This window comes from Schistocerca gregaria, chromosome X, assembly GCF_023897955.1.
Source record: "Schistocerca gregaria isolate iqSchGreg1 chromosome X, iqSchGreg1.2, whole genome shotgun sequence".
NCBI classification, from domain to species: Eukaryota; Metazoa; Arthropoda; class Insecta; order Orthoptera; family Acrididae; genus Schistocerca; species Schistocerca gregaria.
In genome coordinates, this window is record NC_064931.1 from 188,564,017 (window position 1) to 188,586,686 (window position 22,670).

At 42.9% G+C, this 22,670-nt stretch overlaps 1 protein-coding gene across 3 annotated transcripts in view; it reads left to right on the forward strand.

Moving 5' to 3' along the window:
- Positions 1-22,670, forward strand: part of LOC126298476 (dynein axonemal assembly factor 11-like) — a 307,265-nt gene that overhangs the window by 126,065 nt on the left and 158,530 nt on the right. For all 3 annotated transcript variants that reach the window (XM_049989810.1, XM_049989811.1, XM_049989812.1), the window contains exon 3: positions 15,556-15,723. In XM_049989810.1, the coding sequence (XP_049845767.1) occupies positions 15,556-15,723 (168 nt within the window). The remainder of the gene's footprint in view (positions 1-15,555; positions 15,724-22,670) is intronic.

Below are 22,670 nucleotides of genomic sequence, written 5' to 3' on the forward strand. Positions count from 1 at the left end.
AATAACATCCCCGTAATGAAGCCGGCCGCTGTGGCCGGCGGTTCTAGGCGCTGCAGTCCGGAACCGCGGGGCTGCTATGGTCGCAGGCTCGAATCCTGCCTCGGACATGGTTGTGTGTGATGTCCTTAGGTTAGTTAGGTTTAAGTAGTTCTAAGTTCTAGGGGACTGATGACCTAAGATGTTAAGTCCCATAGTGCTCAGAGCCAATTGAACTATTTTTTGAACCCCGTAATGGACTGGCCTACACAGTCTCGACCTGAATCATGTAGAATACCTTTGGGATGTTTTGGAACTCCGACTTCGTGCCAGGGCTCACCGATCGACATCGATACCTCTCCTCAGTGCAGCACTCTGTGAAGAATGGGCTGTCATTTCCAAAGAACAAAGAAACCTGTTTGAACGTCTGCCTGCGAGAGTGGAAGCTGTCATCAAGGCTAAGCGTGGGCAAACACCGTATTGAATTCCAGCATTACTGATGGAGGGCGCCACGAACTTGTAAGTCATTTTCAGCCAGGTGTCCGGATACTTTGCTCACATAGTGTATCACTTACTCCAGTGGTACTTATTTCCTAAATCAAGCTGAGAAACAATTCTAGCTTTAACAAAAATTTATCTGAGAAAGTAAGAAGAACTTTACGTAACTAAAAAATACTGGCGAAACTGAGCTTAGGCTTACAGTATTAGTGAGGTACAACATCGTCCCAACCAAGTGGCTAAGTCCTGTTATTCCGGTTTGCTCTCTCACTTCCTCTGACGTCTTACAACTTTCTTAAGGCTTTCGTTGAAACCACACACGTGCTCAGCCAGCGATCATCCACAGAGGACTGCCTCACAGTCGCTGAAGCAAGCTCACGCAGGCTCGTTATGTAGGATCGCCTTTGATGGAGATATATCTTGTTGACAAGAGTAGAATGTAGTAGTTCATTCCTCTTGTAGACATTCAGTTCTATGTCATGACAACAGAATCCTCTGAATAGGACAAAAACTACCCTTTAACAGACTGGGTCCTGGCCCAGAAACGAGCGAGTCCTCTGCCAGTCAGTCAAACCAAAAGCGGTGGACTAGTTGTCACAAAACCGAGGATTAAAGTACCTACTCGGGACTGCGAAACTTGACTTTGCGCATTCACACACTTGGATGGTTTCCTTGCCTTTCAAACATCAGTACTATATGATAGAAATGTGTGTCACAAACCATTTTCTGTGTGATATGACAGAAAAAATATTGTTTGGGGTTCACCCTCACTTCTCTCTATGCTGCTTTCTCCAGTAACAGGTGTAACTCTCTTTTTCTAATTGTACACTCTTAATTGAAAGCTTCTGAGGAGCAGGTTGATCGACTATCCCCTTTTACAGTTTTCTGTTTTCCAGCATCCATTCGAGATATCTATATTCCAGTTACGAAGAACAAATTTTTAATTCTGCACTTGCCTTTTTTTCTGTGTTTGTCCGTAAATTCACTATGCTGTTAAAATGAGTCCAGCTGAGAGTTACCAGTATCTTCTTCCGTAATAACCTTCGGGATGAAACATTTTACGACTAGGAGAATGTCATAATGCTAAGTTATTTAATCTGTTTCTATTAATGAAGCTCTCCACGAAAATAAAGCATCTGATTTGTAAACGAAACATTCTGAGGTACGAAGGGCATGATATCATAGTGTCTTAAAAAGTACCTCTACCTAGTTGTTTCACGGCATAACCGTGTGAACTACTCAGCTTCGCGATGCGTGATTATTGACAGGTATTTTTTTGATCTCATTGGGATTTCTTCCGATTCAGTGTAAATTTTGTCTGAGTTTCTGGAAAACTGCACGGAGAACAGTAAATATTCTTCACCTTATCATACGTTGCTCATTTACCTTCAGAATATTAACGCTTCGAAACCACACCATGTTCTCCGCATACTGTAACTCGCTTTTTTCTGCGCCTACACCAAGCCGCCAATGACGTAGAAAGCGAGATTGTTACGTCATCAGCTTTAATATCTGGCCATCCCAGCGTTACGTGGTCGTAATGTCGCTCCCATTGAGAATCTCTAGGTAGATATATATTGCCAACGTGTCTTGACGAGAATCTTTCCCTATAGACGCCAAACTTGCATCAGAGGACAGCTACTGTTCACAGTCTTATGTCGCTTAAGTGTAGACGACCTTTACATGCCCAATAACTTGACGCTGTAATTGCTGTTTTGCACAGGGTTTTTAGAAGGAAATGAAAACTCTTTGTGTATAGTATGAATCACTATGAAGCAAATCATAAAATTGGCGCACGATTTATTCTATGTTTCCCGAGATGAAAGAATTTTAATCAGACAGAAATGGGAGCGGCCCTATTTGATGGTAAACTAACTAGCCATTACTTGTGTTTTATCATCAGTTTATCTTCATATCTCTCATTATAAAATTACACTGTCCTCTTCAGGCAGCTTCGTGGGTTATATGGACAGATGCTGGTTACATTATTCATTAGCCTGCCGAAAATATTTAAAACACGAGTAATCAATGCCTCCTTAGTTCGTGCTGTTTGCCTGTGGAGTTCGGCGTTTATCTGATGATGCCTAACCAAACTCATAAACAATAATCGTGTGAAGGAAGATTAGTTGATGTGTACATTCAAGCATAAAGCTGTTCTCTCATCACTACGGTCCACAGTATCACTCCGTGACGTATGTCTGTTCACTTTTGAAACACACAGACCATAGGGATATATTCCTGCAGAGGAATTATTTATTTTGTGGTGTGATTAGAGAGAGTATTAAAATGATTACCAAGTAGAGCCAATGAATGTACGTTGTCTCAAAAGTCATTTATAAATTATAACGCCCTCTGAATTACCACTAGCAACGACTGGAAACAATGAAAGCAACAACCTCGTAATATCAAATGTGGAGCGGACGAGCTTCTGTCCAGGATAAGAATTTTTGAAAAACGAACTACATTTACAAGGAAGATAAATTACAAAATTTTGTCGTTTAAAGTAGTTTTGAACGGTATTTGCATTTGAGACAGAAAAAGCAACACGAAACCAAATAGCGCATCACCAGCGCGCCGATTGCGAAACTATTTTGCTGAAATCCATGTACCCTTCATATGAAGAACATGACAGCAAAGAGTGAAATCTGAGTACCAACGAAAGCTCAGGTTCAATCGTATCTGCCGCTGTACGTTCGAGAGTGCGTAAGCCTCTGGTCACGAACGGCCTACCCGTATAGCTAGCCGACGCTGCGTGGAGAGCAGGAACGTCCTGATCGGCGACGCGGGCACGCCCAGCTTGGCGGCCGCCGGTATCCTGCGTGGGAGCTTAGATCCGTGGGCAGCAGTGGAGGCTGTTTCCTTATGTGGGGATGCGAACAGCATGCCACTAGCTCCGGCCTCCGTCAGTGATTTCCCAAACTTCAGTAGATCGCCGCTTCGACCCAAATAGAATGACCGCTACGCTGCACGAACAGATTTTTTTTTTTTTTTTTGTCGCAAGCGGTGTGAATGGTGTCGTTAGCTTGAGTTAACCTCTCTGTTCACTATAATCTATTATAGATGCCTCAAACAAAAGCCGTGCCCAGTAGCTGGAAGAAGGCACAGGTCACACCTGTCTATATAAGAAAGGTAACAGAGCCGGCCCCGGTGGTCTCGCGGTTCTAGGCGCGCAGTCCGGAACCATGCGACTGCTACGGTCGCAGGTTCGAATCCTGCCTCGGGCATGGATGTGTGTGATGTCCTTCGGTTAGTTAGGTTTAAGTAGTTCTAAGTTCTAGGTGACTGATGACCACAGCAGTTGAGTCCCATAGTGCTCAGAGCCATTTGAACCATTTGAAAGGTAACAGTAGTGAGCTACAAAGCTTTAGTCCAATATCCTGGACATCCATTTGTTGTAGAATCTTAGAACATATTCTGAGCTCAAACATAATGAGATATCTTGAACAGAACGTCATCCTCCACGCCAACCAGCATGATTTTGGGAACATAAAATCGTGTGAAGCCCAACTCGCACTTTTCTCACATGACATCCTGAACGCCACGGATCAAGACAGTCAGGTAGACGCAGTATTTCTCGATTTCCGAAAAGCATTTGACTCAGTACTACACCTACGCTTATTATCAAAAGTACATTAGTATGGGACTTAAGGCGCAATTTGTGATTGGATTGAGGATTTCTTGTTAGAGATGACGCAACATGTTATCTTCGATGGAGAGTCATCAAAACATGTACAAGTGACTTTGGATGTACCCCAGGGAAATGTGTTGGGTCCCTTGCTGTCCCAAATGCCGGGATGGTTCCTTTGAAAGGGCACGGCCGATTTCCTTCCCAATCCGTCCCTAACCCGAACTTTCGCTCCGTCTCTAATGACCTCGTTGTCGACGGGACGTTAAACACTAACCACCACCACCACCACCACCACCACCACCACCACCCTTGCTGTCCATGTTCTGTATCAATGATCTTGCGGATATTAACCTCAAACTTTTTGCAGACGATGCATTTATCTACAATGAAGTACCATCTGAATGAAGCTATACAAATATTCAATCAGACATTTATAAGATTTCAAAGTGGTGTAGAGATTGGCAGCTTGAACTCAATGATCAGAAAAGTAAAATTGAGCACTTCCCAAAACGAAAAAAGTCGTGTCATGTGACTACAGTATCAACGAGTCACAGTTGAAGTCGTTAAACTCTTACAAATGCCTGGGTGTAACACTTTGTAGGGAGATGAGATGGAACGATCACATAGCCTCAGTCATGAGTAAAGCAAGTATCACACTTCGGTTTACTGGTAGAATAATTAGGAAATATAATCAGCCTACAAAGAAGATTGCTTACAAATCACTCGTGCGGCCTGTCCTAGAGTATTGTTCAATTGGTAGGATCCGTACTAATTAGAAGTAATGGGGTACTGAACCCACGAAGGACAGCACGAATGATTACATATTTGTTTGACCTATGGGAGAGTGTCACAGAGATGTTGAGAGAACTGAACTGGCAGACTTGAAGATAATGGAAGCTGCCTGAGAAAGTCTACCAGCAAATTTCGAGAATGGGCTTTAAATGATGTCTCTGTGGAACATCCTCCGACCCCTACATGTCGGTTCCATAGCGAACGTAAGGATAAGATTAGATTGATTGCAGCACGCACAGAGGCATTTAAACAGTCATTCTTCCCGCGCTCTATATGTAGAGGGAACGGGGAAAACTCTGATAATTGTTACAATGGGACATACCCTCTGCCATGCACTTCAAGTGTCTTGCAGTATGTAGGTGTATAAAACAGTGCATAATGTTTTTATTTTCCTGCTGGCTTAAATAATTTATTCTGCAGATGTAAATACACAGAGGTAATTCCCGAGCATGACGCTCAGTTCGGAAATCCAGCTTCAGCAAATGAAGGTTTAGCAACATTCTCCAAGAATCACGCTCGAACGCGTCTATAATGTTCAGTAACATTTGGATCTCAGCATGCAGGAATCTAAAAAAAAAAAAAAAAAAAACTTGTGGGGGTGTGACTTGTTCTAAGTTCGTAAATGTTTGTGTTAGGCATTCATTTGGAAGAAATACCTTCTACTTTTGTAAATAACACAAAGTATTTTTATTATGTGTATCCAATTAGGGTGTGAAATTGCAAAACGCAAAATTCCCTTTTAAATATACACTACGAAATTTATTTAAGGTGTAGAATGGACGACCAAGACAAGAAATAGGCATCCCCGCATGTGCTATTTGACATATATTAGTCCTGAGAAGGCAAAGGTCACATCACATTGAAATATACATAACGTATATTTGGTAAGTGAGTGAGCTCCTATGGAGATACATATGTACAATAGCATATACACACATTTCATTGAAATTTGTATCTTTCTGGCCTCTGAGAGCGTTGTTTTACTAGAGGTGCATGTTCACTGCTTCCTCGATCTTTTGAGAATATCTCGATTTCACTTTATGAGTGAATAACATAAAAACTTTGTCTGGAGTTTGTTTCTCCTTACGGTTAAAACACCCATCAAAAATTTAAGATTTCTGAAATCTGAAATAATTATCACTACCATAAAATTATGCTAAACAACTACACCGCTCAGTGGTCTCTCAACTCTTTCGTGGGCCTCTCCGTGGTGAGTGAGGAGCCCCAAAAAATTGCGGCACCTACTTACTTTCTTGTGCTGGAGTTTACCATCTCCGTTTATCCTTTTCTCATGATGGCAACGTTCGATGAGACCTAGCTATTACCCTAGTTTCTGCTTTCTTTCATTGATATAGTCATTCATTTACCTTACATCACTTCTTGGCTGAAGTAATTTTTGTCCCCTTCCATATTTTATCTCAATTTTCAAAAATTTTCTGTAGTGTGGACTCGGAAAGAATACCTTAAATAGCGCCTTCTGCCTACTGTGTTTATGACACTCAGTGCACAATAATTGTACAGATTCATATACGCAGTCAGAAGTTAATGAGGTAGCCAACTGTACATGTTGGTGGTGTTGTTACGTACACTTTCGGTAGAGTCTCCTGACAAGACAGGGATCACACATCTGATGCCTTAGTTTCTAGCTCCCCACGCATGCCAAGGAGTAGATGCCAGTCTTCGTGGAGCATCTGGACTCCTGGCTATGGCCATTGTACCAGATGACCTGCTGCAGCAGGCTGGCCCCTGTGGAGAGAGTCCTTCACTATAGTAGGTGGCAGGCAACAAGGTGGGCGTTTTGCACATGAAACATATCACATTGAACAAAGAGAATGTTTTTTTTCTGATTGGTCCATATCAACAGACAGGTCTAGATACTTCAACGTTGGACAGTTACAATTCTAATGCCACATGGGAGAAGATGCAAACCGGACGACTGGGAGCAAAACAATTACTCAGTACCTGGTGTGTACTGGAACAGATGGAAATACTTTTATGATGACAGAACCATTATTTTTTCAGCACATAAGACATATATGGAGAAGTCAACTAATTGGGAAAGGTGGGCAATGTATCCCTATTAAGTCTTTCTCTGTTGCACAGTCTCAAGCTGTTCAGGCATGAGAATGATTGGGTGAGAACAGTGACTGTTACCTCACAAAAAGCTTCGGAATTTAAGGTCTCTCTGAAAATTAACCCCCTTGCACCATATTCAGACAGATGTGGCACAATGAGCTGATCTCAAACAGTGAGGTGTACATTTTGTCCGAAATGTACAAAAAGACTCAAACGATAACCGAACATATACAGACTCTTTTGTCTTGGCCTTTGAACAAACTGCCCTTCTAGAAAAGTTAGTTATGGTTCACACGTGTGACATGAAACCTTAGGTCCCACCAACCATGAAGTGTTTCCGATATTTACACTTTGGGGCCATATTTCACCCTGCTACTCAGCATACTCAGAAGTAGAAACTGTGGGCGACCACTTCATGAAGATCATCCTTGTGAGTAACTGCCTTTTTGTGTATCAGCTGTAGTGAACACCATCCTCCGCATTCACTGGTTTGCCCAATATAGGAAATATGGGAATATAAATCATTTGACCGCTTGTCATATAGAGTCAAGAAAGCATATGAACGTCTGCATTCTGTCAACATGATGGATGAAACTTCCTGGCAGATTAAAACTGTGTGCCCGACCGAGACTCGAACTCGGGACCTTTGCCTTTCGCGGGCAAAGACATGTCTGGAGACATGATGAATGATTTTGCAAACGTCACTGGTGTCAACCCCCACTTAATTTTTTATCTAAGCTAGTTCTAGCACCGCCCTCCACTCTTGTGGTTCTCATGGCACCATCTTCAGGAACCACTTCCTCCTACACCTGGCCAGAGAAGGAGCTTATCCTGTGCTGCATGTCAGTGATAGAGCTCCCTCTTGCGACCCCTCTCCCTGTAACCCACAGATCAAAGGTCTGACAGAAGGCAGTGACTGAAGGAGCTGCAGTTTGTGAGTACCAGAGCTGTTCACTCGTTATCTGACCCCGCATTTATAGCATTATAAGCTATTGTAAGGATCTCAGCCACCGAAAGTTAGAAGAAGAAGGTTACTCTGGTGGACGTGGGTGTGTCAGAGCCCCCATGCTATTGGGTTCTGAATCAGTGTTCATTGATGTTCCATCCTCATTGGTGACAGAAAGTTATCTTGGGCCGTGGCCAGCCCTCCTGGTCCATTCAAGCCTACCCTGGACGCCCATAATAAGATAATTGAGTGGAACTGCGATGGATCTTACACTTGCGGGAACTGCAGCGACTAAATTCCTCTTATTTTGAAGTCTGTGTCGCTCTCCAAGAAACTCTCTTCTCTGATGGCCATTCTCCAATGATCTGTGATTGTGCATTCTGCCAGAATCGTACTGGACCTGGGAGGGCAGTTGGAGGAGTCTGTTCGTTGGTTTGCACATATGTCGTCAGTGAGTGGATTACCCTCCATAGCAAATTGGAAGCAATAGTGGTGCAAGTGTAAACTACCCCAGCCATCACCAGCCTCCAGACAGGACACTTACTTTCTCTGAGATGACGACCTTAATCCAAAAGCTCCCTCCCCCCCCCCCCTCTTTTCTCCTACTTGAGGATTTAAATGCACACCACCCCCTGAGGAGAAAGTAACACTTCGTTTTATATGGACCACCTGCTTGACCTTCTTCTTTCTGATCTAGAACTGTGCCTCATCAATGATGGTACTGCTCCCCAGTTCACTACGACTCATAGCACTTTTTTGGCTATTGAGCTTACGCTCTCTTCCCCTAGTCTCACGGCTTCACTACACTGGTCACTCCACTATGATTGTGTGACCTTTACCACTTCCCAGTAATCTTGTCACTTTCTTGCCACGTTGTTAGGTTCTTCATAGAGCCAGCTGGCAGTTGTATGCCTCTGCTGTTACCTTCACTTCTTCTTTGCGAGATTGCATCAACAAGGTTGTGTGAGACATCTCCGATGCTATCACCTGTGCTGCTGCAGCTGCTATTCCTCTTTATGCAGCCACACTCTGCCACCACAAGTCCCATCGTGGACCAAAGACATTGCAGCACCAATTCAGGTTCGTTTTAGGGCTGTGCAACGTTTCAAGTGGCATGCTTCACAGGCCGCCCTCGTCACTTTTAAGCAGCATTGCACTAAGGCTCGCTATCTAATTAACTAGAGCAAAAAGGAAAGCTGGGAGCACTAAATCTGCTCTTTGGGAAAGTATGTTTCTCCCTCACACATGTGAGTCTAGCTCTGTAGTCTTCTGGGCCATCAAAAGTAAACAACGTTTCTGGGTCTTGTTCTTCAGTGTGGTCTTTGTACCAATGCATTGGTTCTTACTGAACACCTTGTGACCCAGTTTGCAACAATGTGTGCATCCTTTTGTATGTAGCTAACTTTATAACACAGAAACAAGTTGAAGACATTCCCCTACGTTTCACCGCCCCCCACCCCAGCCGAATTACATAATGAACCTTTCACTGACTGGGAACTGCTTCACAGTACAGCCATAGGCCCTGATTTAAATCATAATCAGAGGGTAAAACATCTCAAAGTTACTCAAAGCCTCCCTCTACTCAGGGTCTTCAACTGTATTTGGTTGGAAGGTGTTTTCCTTTCACAATGACAAGGTAGTATCACTGTCCCAATCCAGGAGCATGGCAAATACCCAATGTTTCTCAACAGATAACAACCAATTACTCTCGCCAACGTCCTCTGCAAACTGCTTGAAAGGATGGCTACCTGCAGATTGTGCTGGATTCTCAAGTCTCGGTGCGTTTTATGCCCATATCAGTGTGGTTTCCAGGAGGGACAATCCACAACTGACCAGTTGGTTAGGTTGGAAACAGTAATCCCAGGCTTTCTCCAAACATTCCAGGTTGGTACTTCACTCAGCTCTCCACGGGCCCGAAAGAATGGTGTCCCACAGACCTCTGTGCAGAGTGTCACAATCTTTATCACCATCAGTGGGCTAGTGACCTCTCTCGAGCAACCAGTCATCCTTGTACTGCATGTTGTTGATTTTGCATTTGGTAGAGCTCCTATTCCATGGACTTCACTGAACACCAGCTCCAAGGCACCATCTGAAGGACCTCATGTTTGACCCTTTTCATGGTTTCCAATTCTCTCATGCAAAAATGCGGATCATACATTCATGTCTTCGTACCATGGTCTGTCCTGAAGCAGAAAACTATTTGGGTACTCAGTACTTGGGCACTGTTACTCAGTCTTGTATGAGAGTTTTCTCTTCGCCTAAAAGCAGACTTGGTTGCCCTCATATTTTGTCAATTGAAGGCTACTTGCATGCGGAAGCTTAACAATCTCTGGCTCCTTGCCCACACCTCTTGGGGTGCGGATTGTGCTACCCTACTCCATATTTACCAGGCCCTGGTCACTGCCTGTCTGGGCTGTGGTTGTCAGGTTTATGGCTCAGTGGCACCTTCAACTTTGAAACTGTTAGACCCAGTCGATCATCATGGTGTTTGACCAGCCACAGGTGCCTTTCCAGACCAGTCCCATAGACAGTGTCCTTGCTGAAGTGGGAATCTTCTCTCTTCAGCTCCGATGGTACTTACTGTTGCTCGCTTACCATCTAACAGAACGTCTAATGATTTTACAGTGGAGCTGATAGCCATTAACAGAGCTCTACATTTTGTTAAACAAGCCTTCCTTGAAGTCATTTTAATTTGCAGTGACTCAGTGAGCAGTCTCCAGGCCATTGATCACTGTTGCTGTTGTCACCCTGTGATTCTGCTGTTCATGACCATCTCTGTGATCTTAGTAGTGCTGCCTGCTCAGCTGTCTTTCTCTGGGTTCTAGGTCATGTGAGTATACCAGGGAATGAACTGGCCAACCATGTGGCTAGAGAAGGAATTTCTCACAGCACATTTGCTTTGTGAACCTCAGGTGTGGATTTACGAATGCAAATAAGGCTTCTGCTCTCTTGGAGAAAGAAAAACATAATTGGTGGGCTATTGCCCCTCAAATAAACACTACACTACACTACACTACCAAGAAGACTACTGCTCTGTGGCTCTCCTCCTTCCATTTCTCCTGGAAGGAATCCACTGTCCTGTGTCACTTTAGGATCAGTCATGCAAGACTAACCCATAGTTTTATTTTATGTAATGAGGCATCCTGGCGTTTTGGTTAGGCAGCCTTACAGACGGCAGCTCATATCCTTGCGCATGGTCTTCTGAATACTTTGCCTGTAATATTGTTGGACAATTCATGGACAGTTGAACTAGTTCCCTGTTTTGTCCATGAAAGTGGTTTTTATTCTCAGATATAAGGTTTTGAAACTATCTTTTGGGGCAGGGTGGTTGAGGTTGGGGTGTCTTCCGCTGCATGCTAGGGCTGGGGGACCCTCGACCCTGCCACCTTTGCCAGTTGCCTCTGTAGTCCCTCATTTAGTCTTATGGTTGCTTCGTTTTCTGATGCACCGCGTGTTCTATTTTAGGGATAGCACTCTGTTGAATAGTGGGTACTCTCTAAGATCTTGATTATAATGGATTAGGGGTGGAATAGCTGTAGGTGAAATGGCTCCCATCGCATGCAGAGACCCGGTGACGCCCATCTTGTGCTTTTCTTTTTTCTCTCATCTTCATTGTACTACTTATGGTCCAGGTTATGTTTTTAGCATTCTCACCGTTAGTGTTGCAAATTTGCCAACTTTCTTTGCTCTATAACAATCTTCAGCGTTGGTGGGGGTTGAATGCGAATGGGATTGCTCTCGCTGTGGTTGATCCCTGTACAATATTTCCGGACCGTGACAAAAACTCGACAGTGGCGCCCTACGCCCCCCCCCCCCCCCCCCCCCCACACACACACACACACTGCTCGAGCGTTTGAGATAGGACGCCAGAAATTTAAAAAAAATAAAAAAATATATTGATTTTTCGAAAATATGTTCATTTTTAGCGCACATCTTTCTGAAGAGTTATATAAAATACATATGTCCGAGGAAATATAAGACATGTTATTTGGTCTTACATGTGCCAGAGTGCAGTGCCAAGCCTCTTCACAGAGCATTGTTCTATCACACATCACTGTATATCGCTCTGTGGAGTTCAAACGTGTATATTTTGTAATGGAAGCCATCAAACCTATTTTCAGGACTGTGCAAATTAAAATGTCCTGTCTTGCTCCCAGTTGGCCGGTTTGACATCCTACTCGCTGCCCCCCCCCCCCTCCCCCCCCTTAAAAAAACTCACAATTAATACTGGGTGGGATTATTTGTAACGGGGAGAATAAGAAATCTTCAGAAAATTTGCACTCTTTATTGCTTATTTTCTAATAACTTTCTCTTTTGTGTGTCATAAACATAGGAAGCTATAAAGACAAGAGACAAACAAGACAGTACACATTTCTTCGATTCTTAGGTCTCAGCATTTTTTCTCTCTAATCTTGCTTCAGCTTTACCCGGCGTGCTTTCCTTTCTGCGAAAGAATCTATTACCTCATCAAAGTTCTTCAAACGTTTGGTACATGAAAAATCAAAATGCCTTTGTCGAATAATGAAAAAGCTGTTAATACGAATAATAACAAAGACTGGGGTGGTTTCTCGATTTGACTACGTCTATTTTGTATGCTAGATAAAACGAAATATGGCTTTTAATATTGCAGCAGTTTTAACACACGCCAAATAAGGTAGACTATTTTGGCACAAATGGTACATTTTATATACCTCATTTACATAGATAATACGACAGAAATAATCCACGGAGTACCTATATAAAGTGCCTATTAGTCCTACTAGAAGCAAAAAGTTTTATATTAGAAAATAGTTTCACATTTCATTCATATGCTCCAGTTTCTCAAGCATGAGATCGAATAATAATAATAATAATAATAATAATAATAATAATAATAATAATAATAATAATAGGAGTAGTACGCAACTTATACAGGGTGTTTCAAAAATGACCGGTATATTTGAAACGGCAATAAAAACTAAACGAGCAGCGATAGAAATACACCGTCTGTTGCAATATGCTTGGGACAACAGTACATTTTCAGGCGGACAAACTTTCGAAATTACAGTAGTTACAATTTTCAACAACAGATGGCGCTGCAAGTGATGTGAAAGATATAGAAGACAACGCAGTCTGTGGGTGCGCCATTCTGTACGTCGTCTTTCTGCTGTAAGCGTGTGCTGTTCACAACGTGCAAGTGTGCTGTGGACAACATGGTTTATTCCTTAGAACAGAGGATTTTTCTGGTGTTGGAATTCTACCGCCTAGAACACAGTGTTGTTGAACAAGACGAAGTTTTCAACGGAGGTTTAATGTAACCAAAGGACCGAAAAGCGATACAATAAAGGATTTGTTTGAAAAATTTCAACGGACTGGGCACGTGATGGATGAACGTGCTGGAAAGGTAGGGCGACCGCGTACGGCAACCACAGAGGGCAACGCGCAGCTAGTGCAGCAGGTGATCCAACAGCGGCCTCGGGTTTCCGTTCGCCGTGTTGCAGCTGCAGTCCAAATGACGCCAACGTCCACGTATCGTCTCATGCGCCAGAGTTTACACCTCTATCCATACAAAATTCAAACGCGGCAACCCCTCAGCGCCGCTACCATTGCTGCACGAGAGACATTCGCTAACAATATAGTGCACAGGATTGATGACGGCGATATGCATGTGGGCAGCATTTGGTTTAGTGACGAAGCTTATTTTTACCTGGACGGCTTCGTCAATAGACAGACTGGCGCATATGGGGAACCGAAAAGCCCCATGTTGCAGTCCCATTGTCCCTGCATCCTCAAAAAGTACTGGTCTGGGCCGCCATTTCTTCCAAAGGAATCATTTGCCCATTTTTCAGATCCGAAACGATTACTGCATCACGCTATCTGGACATTCTTCGTGAATTTGTGACGGTACAAACTGCCTTAGACGACACTGCGAACACCTCGTGGTTTATGCAAGATGGTGCCCGGCCACATCGCACGGCCGACGTCTTTAATTTCCTGAATGAATATTTCGATGATCGTGAGATTGCTTTGGGCTATCCGAAACATACAGGAGGCGGCGTGGATTGGCCTCCCTATTCGCCAGACATGAACCCCTGTGACTTCTTTCTGTGGGGACACTTGAAAGACCAGGTGTACCGCCAGAATTCAGAAACAATTGAACAGCTGAAGCAGTAAATCTCATCTGCATGTGAAACCATTCCGCCAGACACGTTGTCAAAGGTTTCGGGTAATTTCATTCCGAGACTACGCCATATTATTGCTACGCATGGTGGATATGTGGGAAATATCGTACTATAGAGTTTCCCTGACCGCAGCGCCATCTGTTGTTGACAATTGTAACTACTGTAATTTCGAAAGTTTGTCTGCCTGAAAATGTACTGTTGTCCCAAGCATACTGCAACAAACGGTGTATTTCTATCGCTGCTCGTTTAGTTTGTATTGCCGTTTCAAATATACCGGTCATTTTTGAAACACCCTGTATATAAATTTGGAATAGTCATTTTCTTCTGTATAATTTGTGTGATGTCCCCGTTTCTTCTCCTTCCGCGTTCTAACAGTCAATCTTGTCATAATTAATTCTGCAACTATTCCTGCCATTGTCAAAACTTACTCTCCGATTAATTTCACTAAACCTGCCAGAATCACCAGTTTAGTTATCCCGCGTTTATTCTCCGGTTAGGCGTTATTATGTGCTCGTACAACGCGTTTTCAGCGCTATTCCGAGAGCAGAACTTACGCGGCAGCTAACTGGGGACTGTACAACTGGCCCTTAGTAGTGTAGCGATCTGGAGAAAGTTTTCTGTCAAAATTTCATGATTAATATGTAATCTTTCTTACCTGTTATTCCTGTTAGCCATGTATTTCGGCTCTGGTAGTCTGAAACTATGGATTTCGCTAGTAATTATAACAATGCTGATCATTTGCACACCCAGTCAACCACATAAACAAACAGCGATTATCTGTCATCCGTTCGGGTTTATTCGACCCATCTCGTTTACTCCGTTCGCTTCTGTTTACGGGAAAGTTTTTTTTATTTCTAGATGCGACGTGGATTTCCCTGCAGAGACATCACGTAGGCCTACACTATGCACGCATTCAAAAATCAACTTGTGGTTCATTCAGAAATCAACGTAGAATGAGTTCAGACGTGTTCAGAAACAAACAGGGGTGTGTATCAAAACGATATGAATAATCGATAGACCAACATGCGCCCTGTATGCTAGGCACTTTGTGTTACAAGATTTTTTCCTTCAAGAATATGAATTTGCCCCCCCCCCCCCCCCCTCACCCTCCTGAAACTGCCACACAGGGTAGATACCGTGGTTTGCCCTCCCCCAGAGAGAAGAGACATTTTGTTTTTGCATATCAGATTACACTTTTGTACTACACACTTTTAGTTAATTATTTCTACAAAAAAATTAGTTTTGCACTTTTTTCCATGCCATATTATTGTGATGTGAGATGATACTTAATTTTTTTGTAAAAAATAATAAATAAATTGTCTGTGGCAAAAGCCAACAAGTATTTTCATTTTTATTGTACAGTAACTGTGAACAGTATTTTCATTTTTATTGTACAGTAACTGTGAACAGTATAATTCTTGTTTGCAGTATTCTACATTTATATAGTACAAGCTATTTATATCTTTTTGTTTTTACAGTTTCAATCAGATATCCACCCTGATAGATATGCAGTACTGCAAAAATTTGGCCGAGTTATTTATAAGAAAAAATCTGATCTCGGATATCAACCAACTGTGCTACCTTCAGGACTTACCGTGTTTAAGAACACTGTGGGTTGATGACAATCCTTGTACACAGTCTAAAGAGTAAGTATCAATAAATTAATTATGTCTGACAGAACTTTAGTTCCATACTGCAGAACTCTATTTGTTTAATACTTACATGATTTTTGCCTGTATAATCCTTGTACAGTATTTATATATTGAAGTTTTAATTGGTCATTTGGAAACTGAAATTTTTATTAGCCTGTAAGGAATAATAATTTCATTCTTAAACATTTCTGCCTTATTCCATGAAGTTTCAGGATTGCCGCCAGACTACGTTAACTTCTTGCCATGATATTTCGGCTGACACTCATTCAGCAATCTTCCATCTTCAGATGAGTCTTATGCAGTATAATTTGCTTATACATGTTGCTAACTTTACACCAAAAACTGACATGGGGACACAAAACCGAAGCACCTGATACATGAGCGAACTCTGTCAAGTTACGTGCCCTCTTCCAATATTACTCCATATATAACATGCAGGCACACGACTAATGGTGATACTACATGCACACTCCCTGTCAGAATGCATACTCATGAAGTTAAAATTTGGATGTCAGAATTAATAAAATTAATTGTCAGCAGATGTGTCTCTAGTCATAAAATGTTTTCTTTCTGAAGGAATTAAAGAAATCACTGGGTCCCACGTCGTATCCAGTTGAAAGTCACCATCACAATTAATACCACCAAATGTATTTCCACTGGTTGCTTAAGAAATCACTGGGTGCCATGCCTTATCCAGTTGAAAGCCACAGTCACAATTAATAAGATCTTCTGCGAAAGTGTTTCCACAAATTCCTTAATAATTGAATCCCAGAAGGATTATGTTGAGTCTAAGCTTTCTATGACTGAATAATCCATGGAATGTCCTATAAAGATACAATGCTTGGCTATGGATGGCTTAATGTGGTGCAAAAGGAGATTGTGGCAATCATGTTCAACGCATCTTTCACACACTGTGCATGCTGTCTGACCATTGTAGATTTTGCCATACTGGCAAGGTATTTTGTAGATTCCAGCCCTCACATATTATTCTTTGCTGAACTGAGAAGAGCACAAATCTTTCTAGGTGGGTTGAAGATTACTTTGACATAACCTTTTCTTAAGATTCTGCTAAATTTTGACGAAATAATTCCAATGCGGGAGAAAAACACTCTGGACTTGAACTGCTCCTTCTCCTCTTTAATATTGTGGGTGATCACATTCTTCTTACTTAAAGACATGCTGCTCTGATGTGGAGAGTATCCATTACTTTTGAACACTGATTGTAGGTGTTCCAGCTCCTTTGCAAAGCTGTCTCCATCAGACACAACATGTAGTGGGTCCTTTTGTGCATGCATCTCCACACTGATTTTTGGTATAAAGTTAGCGATGTGAACTAACAAGCTCTGGAGCAAAACACTTGTCTGAAGATGGCTGAACAGTTGCCAGCTGAAATATCATGACAAGAAGTTGACTTAATCCATCTGTAGTCCGAACTTCATGGGATACTCTGTAAGCTGGAAAGTTTCCAGAATTACATTTGTTTCTGCCTTAAACATTAAGAAATAAATAATAAATACTGTAGTTTATTGTAAATACACTCCTGGAAATTGAAATAAGAACACCGTGAATTCACTGTCCCAGGAAGGGGAAACTTTATTGACACATTCCTGGGGTCAGATACATCACATGATCACAGTGACAGAACCACAGACACATAGACAAAGGCAACAGAGCATGCACAATGTCGGCACTAGTACAGTGTATATCCACCTTTCGCAGCAATGCAGGCTGCTATTCTCCCATGGAGACAATCGTAGAGATGCTGGATGTAGTCCTGTGGAATGGCTTGCCATGCCATTTCCACCTGGCGCCTCAGTTGGACCAGCGTTCGTGCTGGACGTGCAGACCGCGTGAGACGACCCTTCATCCAGTCCCAAACATGCTCCATGGGGGACAGATCCGGAGATCTTGCTGGCCAGGGTAGTTGACCTACACCTTCTAGAGCACGTTGGGTGGCACGGGATACATGCGGACGTGCATTGTCCTGTTGGAACAGCAAGTTCCCTTGCCAGTCTAGGAATGGTAGAACGATGGGTTCGATGATGGTTTGGATGTACCGTGCACTATTCAGTGTCCCCTCGACGATCACCAGAGGTGTATGGCCAGTGTAGGAGATTGCTCCCCACACCATGATGCCAGGTGTTGGCCCTGTGTGCCTCGGTCATATGCAGTCCTGATTGTGGCGCTCACCTGCTCGGCGCCAAACACGCATACGACCATCATTGGCACCAAGGCAGAAGCGACTCTCATCGCTGAAGACGACACGTCTCCATTCGTCCCTCCATTGACGCCTGTCGCGACACCACTGGAGGCGGGCTGCACGATGTTGGGGCGTGAGCGGAAGACGGCGTAACGGTGTGCGGGACCGTAGCCCAGCTTCATGGAGACGGTTGTGAATGGTCCTCGCCGATACCCCAGGAGCAACAGTGTCCCTAATTTGCTGGGAAGTGGCGGTGCGATCCCCTACGGCACTGCGTAGGATCCTACGGTCTTGGCGTGCATCCGTGCGTCGCTGCGGTCCGGTCCCAGGTCGACGGGCACGTGCATCTTCCGCCGACCACTGGCGACAACATCGATGTACTGTGGAGACCTCACGCCCCACGTGTTGAGCAATTCGGCGGTACCTCCACCCGGCCTCCCGCATGCCCACTATATGCCCTCGCTCAAAGTCCGTCAACTGCACATACGGTTCACGTCCACGCTGTCGTGGCATGCTACCAGTGTTAAAGACTGCGATGGAGCTCCGTATGCCACGGCAAACTGGCTGACAGTGACGGCGGCGGTGCACAAATGCTGCGCAGCTAGCGCCATTCGACGGCCAACACCGCGGTTCCTGGTGTGTCCGCTGTGCCGTGCGTGTGATCATTGCTTGTACAGCCCTCTCGCAGTGTCTGGAGCAAGTATGGTGGGTCTGACACACCGCTGTCAATGTGTTCTTTTTTCCATTTCCAGGAGTGTAGTTTTGCACTAGAGAATCAGTGTGATACTTTTTGCTTGAGTGAACATCGAGCTACTGCGAATGAACTGACACTTCTTGTATTTGATAATTATAGTATAACAAATAGTTATTGAAGAAAATTGCAATAAGGGATGATATGGCAATTCATTTAAGCCAATCATTTGGTTACTCAGTCATTATATTTTATCCAGAGTACCTGTGTGGTGAACAGACGGTTACAGCTACTGGCACTGTTGTTCACATTTTTATGTTAGTGGTTGTATCCTTGTATAGAGCATCAAAGGGAATCATCCATGTTTCATTAGATAATTTGGAGATGATGATAACTGTATTGAGTGAGATTAGATGGATACATTACATTACTGTAATAAGAGTTACTTTGAATGCATATATTAATGTAAAAACAGATAAGTGTCCTTTCACTCACCAGAAAACTTACTATAACTAAAATTTATATTGTATCAATAATAGGGCCACAAGAGATCATGTGTGTTTAGATTATTTTTTGTCAGTTTTGAAACTATGGTAGAATCATGTGATGTGATAGTGTTTCCATTTCCTGATCATAGCTCTGTATAATAAATTATACAAGCATGTTCCCTCTTGATAAGTGTAATATAAGTAGGCATGTCTCGAACATTGTGCTCACCAGACCTGTAACAGATGATAAAATGCTCAGACTTTGTAATGCTAAGAGAGACTGATTTCGCCGGTGTTGAGGTGATACACATTATACTTTAAATTATTTGTCACTCAAGGTAATATTCAGAAGGATTTTTGAAGCAGTTTAACACTGTTTGATCATAGTATTCTCGTAAGAAAATGTGAAGTAACTGACAAAGACTTCAAAACTAAGGTTCCAAACAGACAAACTCTATGTTACACCAAACATATTAGTAATTTGAAAAACCATGTAATGTTGTATAATATAGAAAATGATTAATCAAGAATAGAAAATATTTTGGGAAGTGGCAGTGTAGACTCATTCATATAAAACATTCCCTATAACATGTTGCTCATTGTTATTGGTTACAGAAATACAGCTGGTAATAAAGATAAGTCTCCATTTCACATCTACAAAGATACTTCCACAGACCACCATATGGTGCATGGCTTAGGGTAACTAGTACAACTAAAACTCATTTCCTTTCCTGTTCCGCTTGCAAACAAAGCAAGGGAAAAATGTCTGTCTGCGTAAAATGTCTGTCTGCCTCCATAAGAGCTCTAATTTCTCATATCTTATCTTTGTAGTCCTTACGTGCAATGTATGTTGGTGGCAGTACAATCATTTGAGAGTCATTGTAAAATGCCAGTCCTCTAAATTTTCTCAATAGTGTTTCCCAAAAAGAACATTGCCTTCCCTCCAGGGATTTCCATTTGAGTTCCTGAAACATGTTTGTAGCATTATTTTAACCTTCCGATAACAAGTCTAGCAATTCACATATGAATTGCTTCGATCTCTTCCTTCAGACTGATCTGGTATGGATCCCAAACACCAGAGCAGTACAGAGCAGTGACTGTCAAATTTTATCAGTAAATGACCTAATTGACAATGTCAGTACAAAAACAGGGACTAGTGATCATGATATCATTTTGTAACTATGAATGTTGATAAATCAGTTAAGAAGGTTGGGAGAGTGTTTCTGCTAGACAGAGCAGATAAGCAGTTATTAGAATCTCACTTAGACAGTGAACTGGCATCACTTAGTTCCAGTAAGATGGATGTAGAGGAATTATGGTCAATGTTTAAGCAGTCACACCAGTGTCCTATATGCGGTCTCCTTTACAAGTGATCCACTGTTTCCTAAAATTCTCCCAGTAAACCGAAGTCGACCATTCATCTTCCCTGCCACAGTTCTAACATGCTCGTTCCATCTCGTATCATTTTGCAATACTGTATCAGAACATTATAGATTTGATCTTCCCACTCATACGCATTAAATAACATTTTTCCACATTTAAAGCTAGCTGCCATTCATCACACCAACTGTCTATGTTGTCTTGTATCTTCCTACAGTCACTCAAATTTGACACCTCCCTGTACACTACGGTATCATCAGCAAACAACTGCAGATTGCTGCTCACTCTGTCTGCCAAATCATTTATGTATATAGAGAACAACAGCGGTCTGTAACACTTTCCAGGCCCCTCCTGACGATACCCTTGTCTATGATGAACACTTGTCATGGAGGACAACATACTGGATTCTATTATTTAAGAAGCCACTCACGAATCTGTGACTGCCCAAAAAAAAAAAAAAAAAAAAAAAAAAAAAAAAAAAAAAAAAAAAACGTGCACTCCATAAGTACTCTACTACATGAGTAGCTGCTTCCTTTGTGTAGTGCACCCTTGACCTATCAAGGGGAGTCCTACAAATCCCCACACAATAACACAGGTCTAGAAATCTATTGCCAAGACCGTCACAGAGTTGATGAAGCCTCTTCTCAGCTCCAAACCAAAGGACCCCAATCAACTCGGGGAGCAATGCTGCAAATTGTGAGCTCTGCTTGAACCCTGTACACAAGTTCAGCAGTCTTCATCACCTCCGCGAGCCACTTATAAGAACTGAGGATCGGCCCAGAACCCATGTGATAGGTGTTGGTGCCAACATGAGCCACAACGTGCAGATGACTGTGCCCTGCACTCTCAGTAGCCACAGGTAAGGTTGCCTCCACATCTCAGATGAGGCCCCTCGGCAGCATACTGAGTGCACATTTTCTTTCTTTCCAGCCCTGAAACCTTTCTGCCTAAGAGGCTCCATAACGTGCCTAACATTGGAGCTGCCAATAACTAATAAACCCCTGCCCCTGTGTGCCTGTTTGGACCCTGCTGAAGGAGCAGCCACCTGTCCACTCACAGGGTGAATGAGGGAAGCCAGGTGGCAAGTCTCCTCATTGGCTCTCATTTCGAGCCATACGAATGTGTTATCACCCGCCACTAACCCTCCTGTGAGAGTGGATCCACAACATCACGTGCACTAGGTGGTGCCGCTGAAGCAGAGCCCATGAGCAAAACAAGTGGCATCTGAGGTGTCCCATGTGACATGCCAGATTCTATGCCACTGCTACACCCTGAGGCAGCAGCCTGAAGGTGACTGACCATAGCCAAAAGTGCATTCAGCAGTTCACAAACTGCGGCCAGCTCCTTCTGCATCTGCGCACTCTGTGCACACATCCTAGAAAGACAAACTGAAGAAGCAAACTATAAAAGCCAACAGAATTCTAGATATGCAACTTGCTACCCTCCTGATGTGTCACCAATGGACGCAGTTGTGTTAATAAGCTATGTAACTGTCTGTTTAGTGAGCAACTACTGCACTACTGGCTGAATGAATTTACACTTACAAAAATGTGAGTTTAAATCTCTTAAACAGTTAAAAAATGCATGAAATTTAGTCAATATGCTATGACAAAAAACACAGAAAAGGATAAACACTTAACTTGCCCCTCTGTAGTCCTGTGTCAGCTGAGAGCTGGAGCCTGACACATATCAATAATAGAGTTACTATCTCTTTATTTATGGATTGTTGTTTTGTTTTGAAGTTCAAGTTATGAAGTGTTGCTTGATTTCACATAATTGAGTTTCTCAAGTGTGATTGTGATTTTTTGGCATAATCTACTATATCGTTTAAGCCTGTCAAGTATTTACAGATACCATGTCTGTCGATATGGTATTTGTTCACAGGTTCTATGATGGAAATGCTGCTACTGTTTCTAGAGAATGTGGTAGAAGATGCACAGTGGTTAGCACACTGGACTTGCATTCGGGAGGACGACGGTTCGATCCCACGTCTGGCCATCCTGATTTAGGTTTTCTGTGATTTCCCTAAATCGCGCCAGGCAATTGCTGGGATGGTTCCTCTGAAAGGGCACGGCCGACTTCCTTCCCCGAGACCGATGATCTCGATGTTTGGTCTCTTCCTCCAAACAACCCAACCCAACCAGTCCTTTGACAAGCACACACAGATTTTCTACACATATTG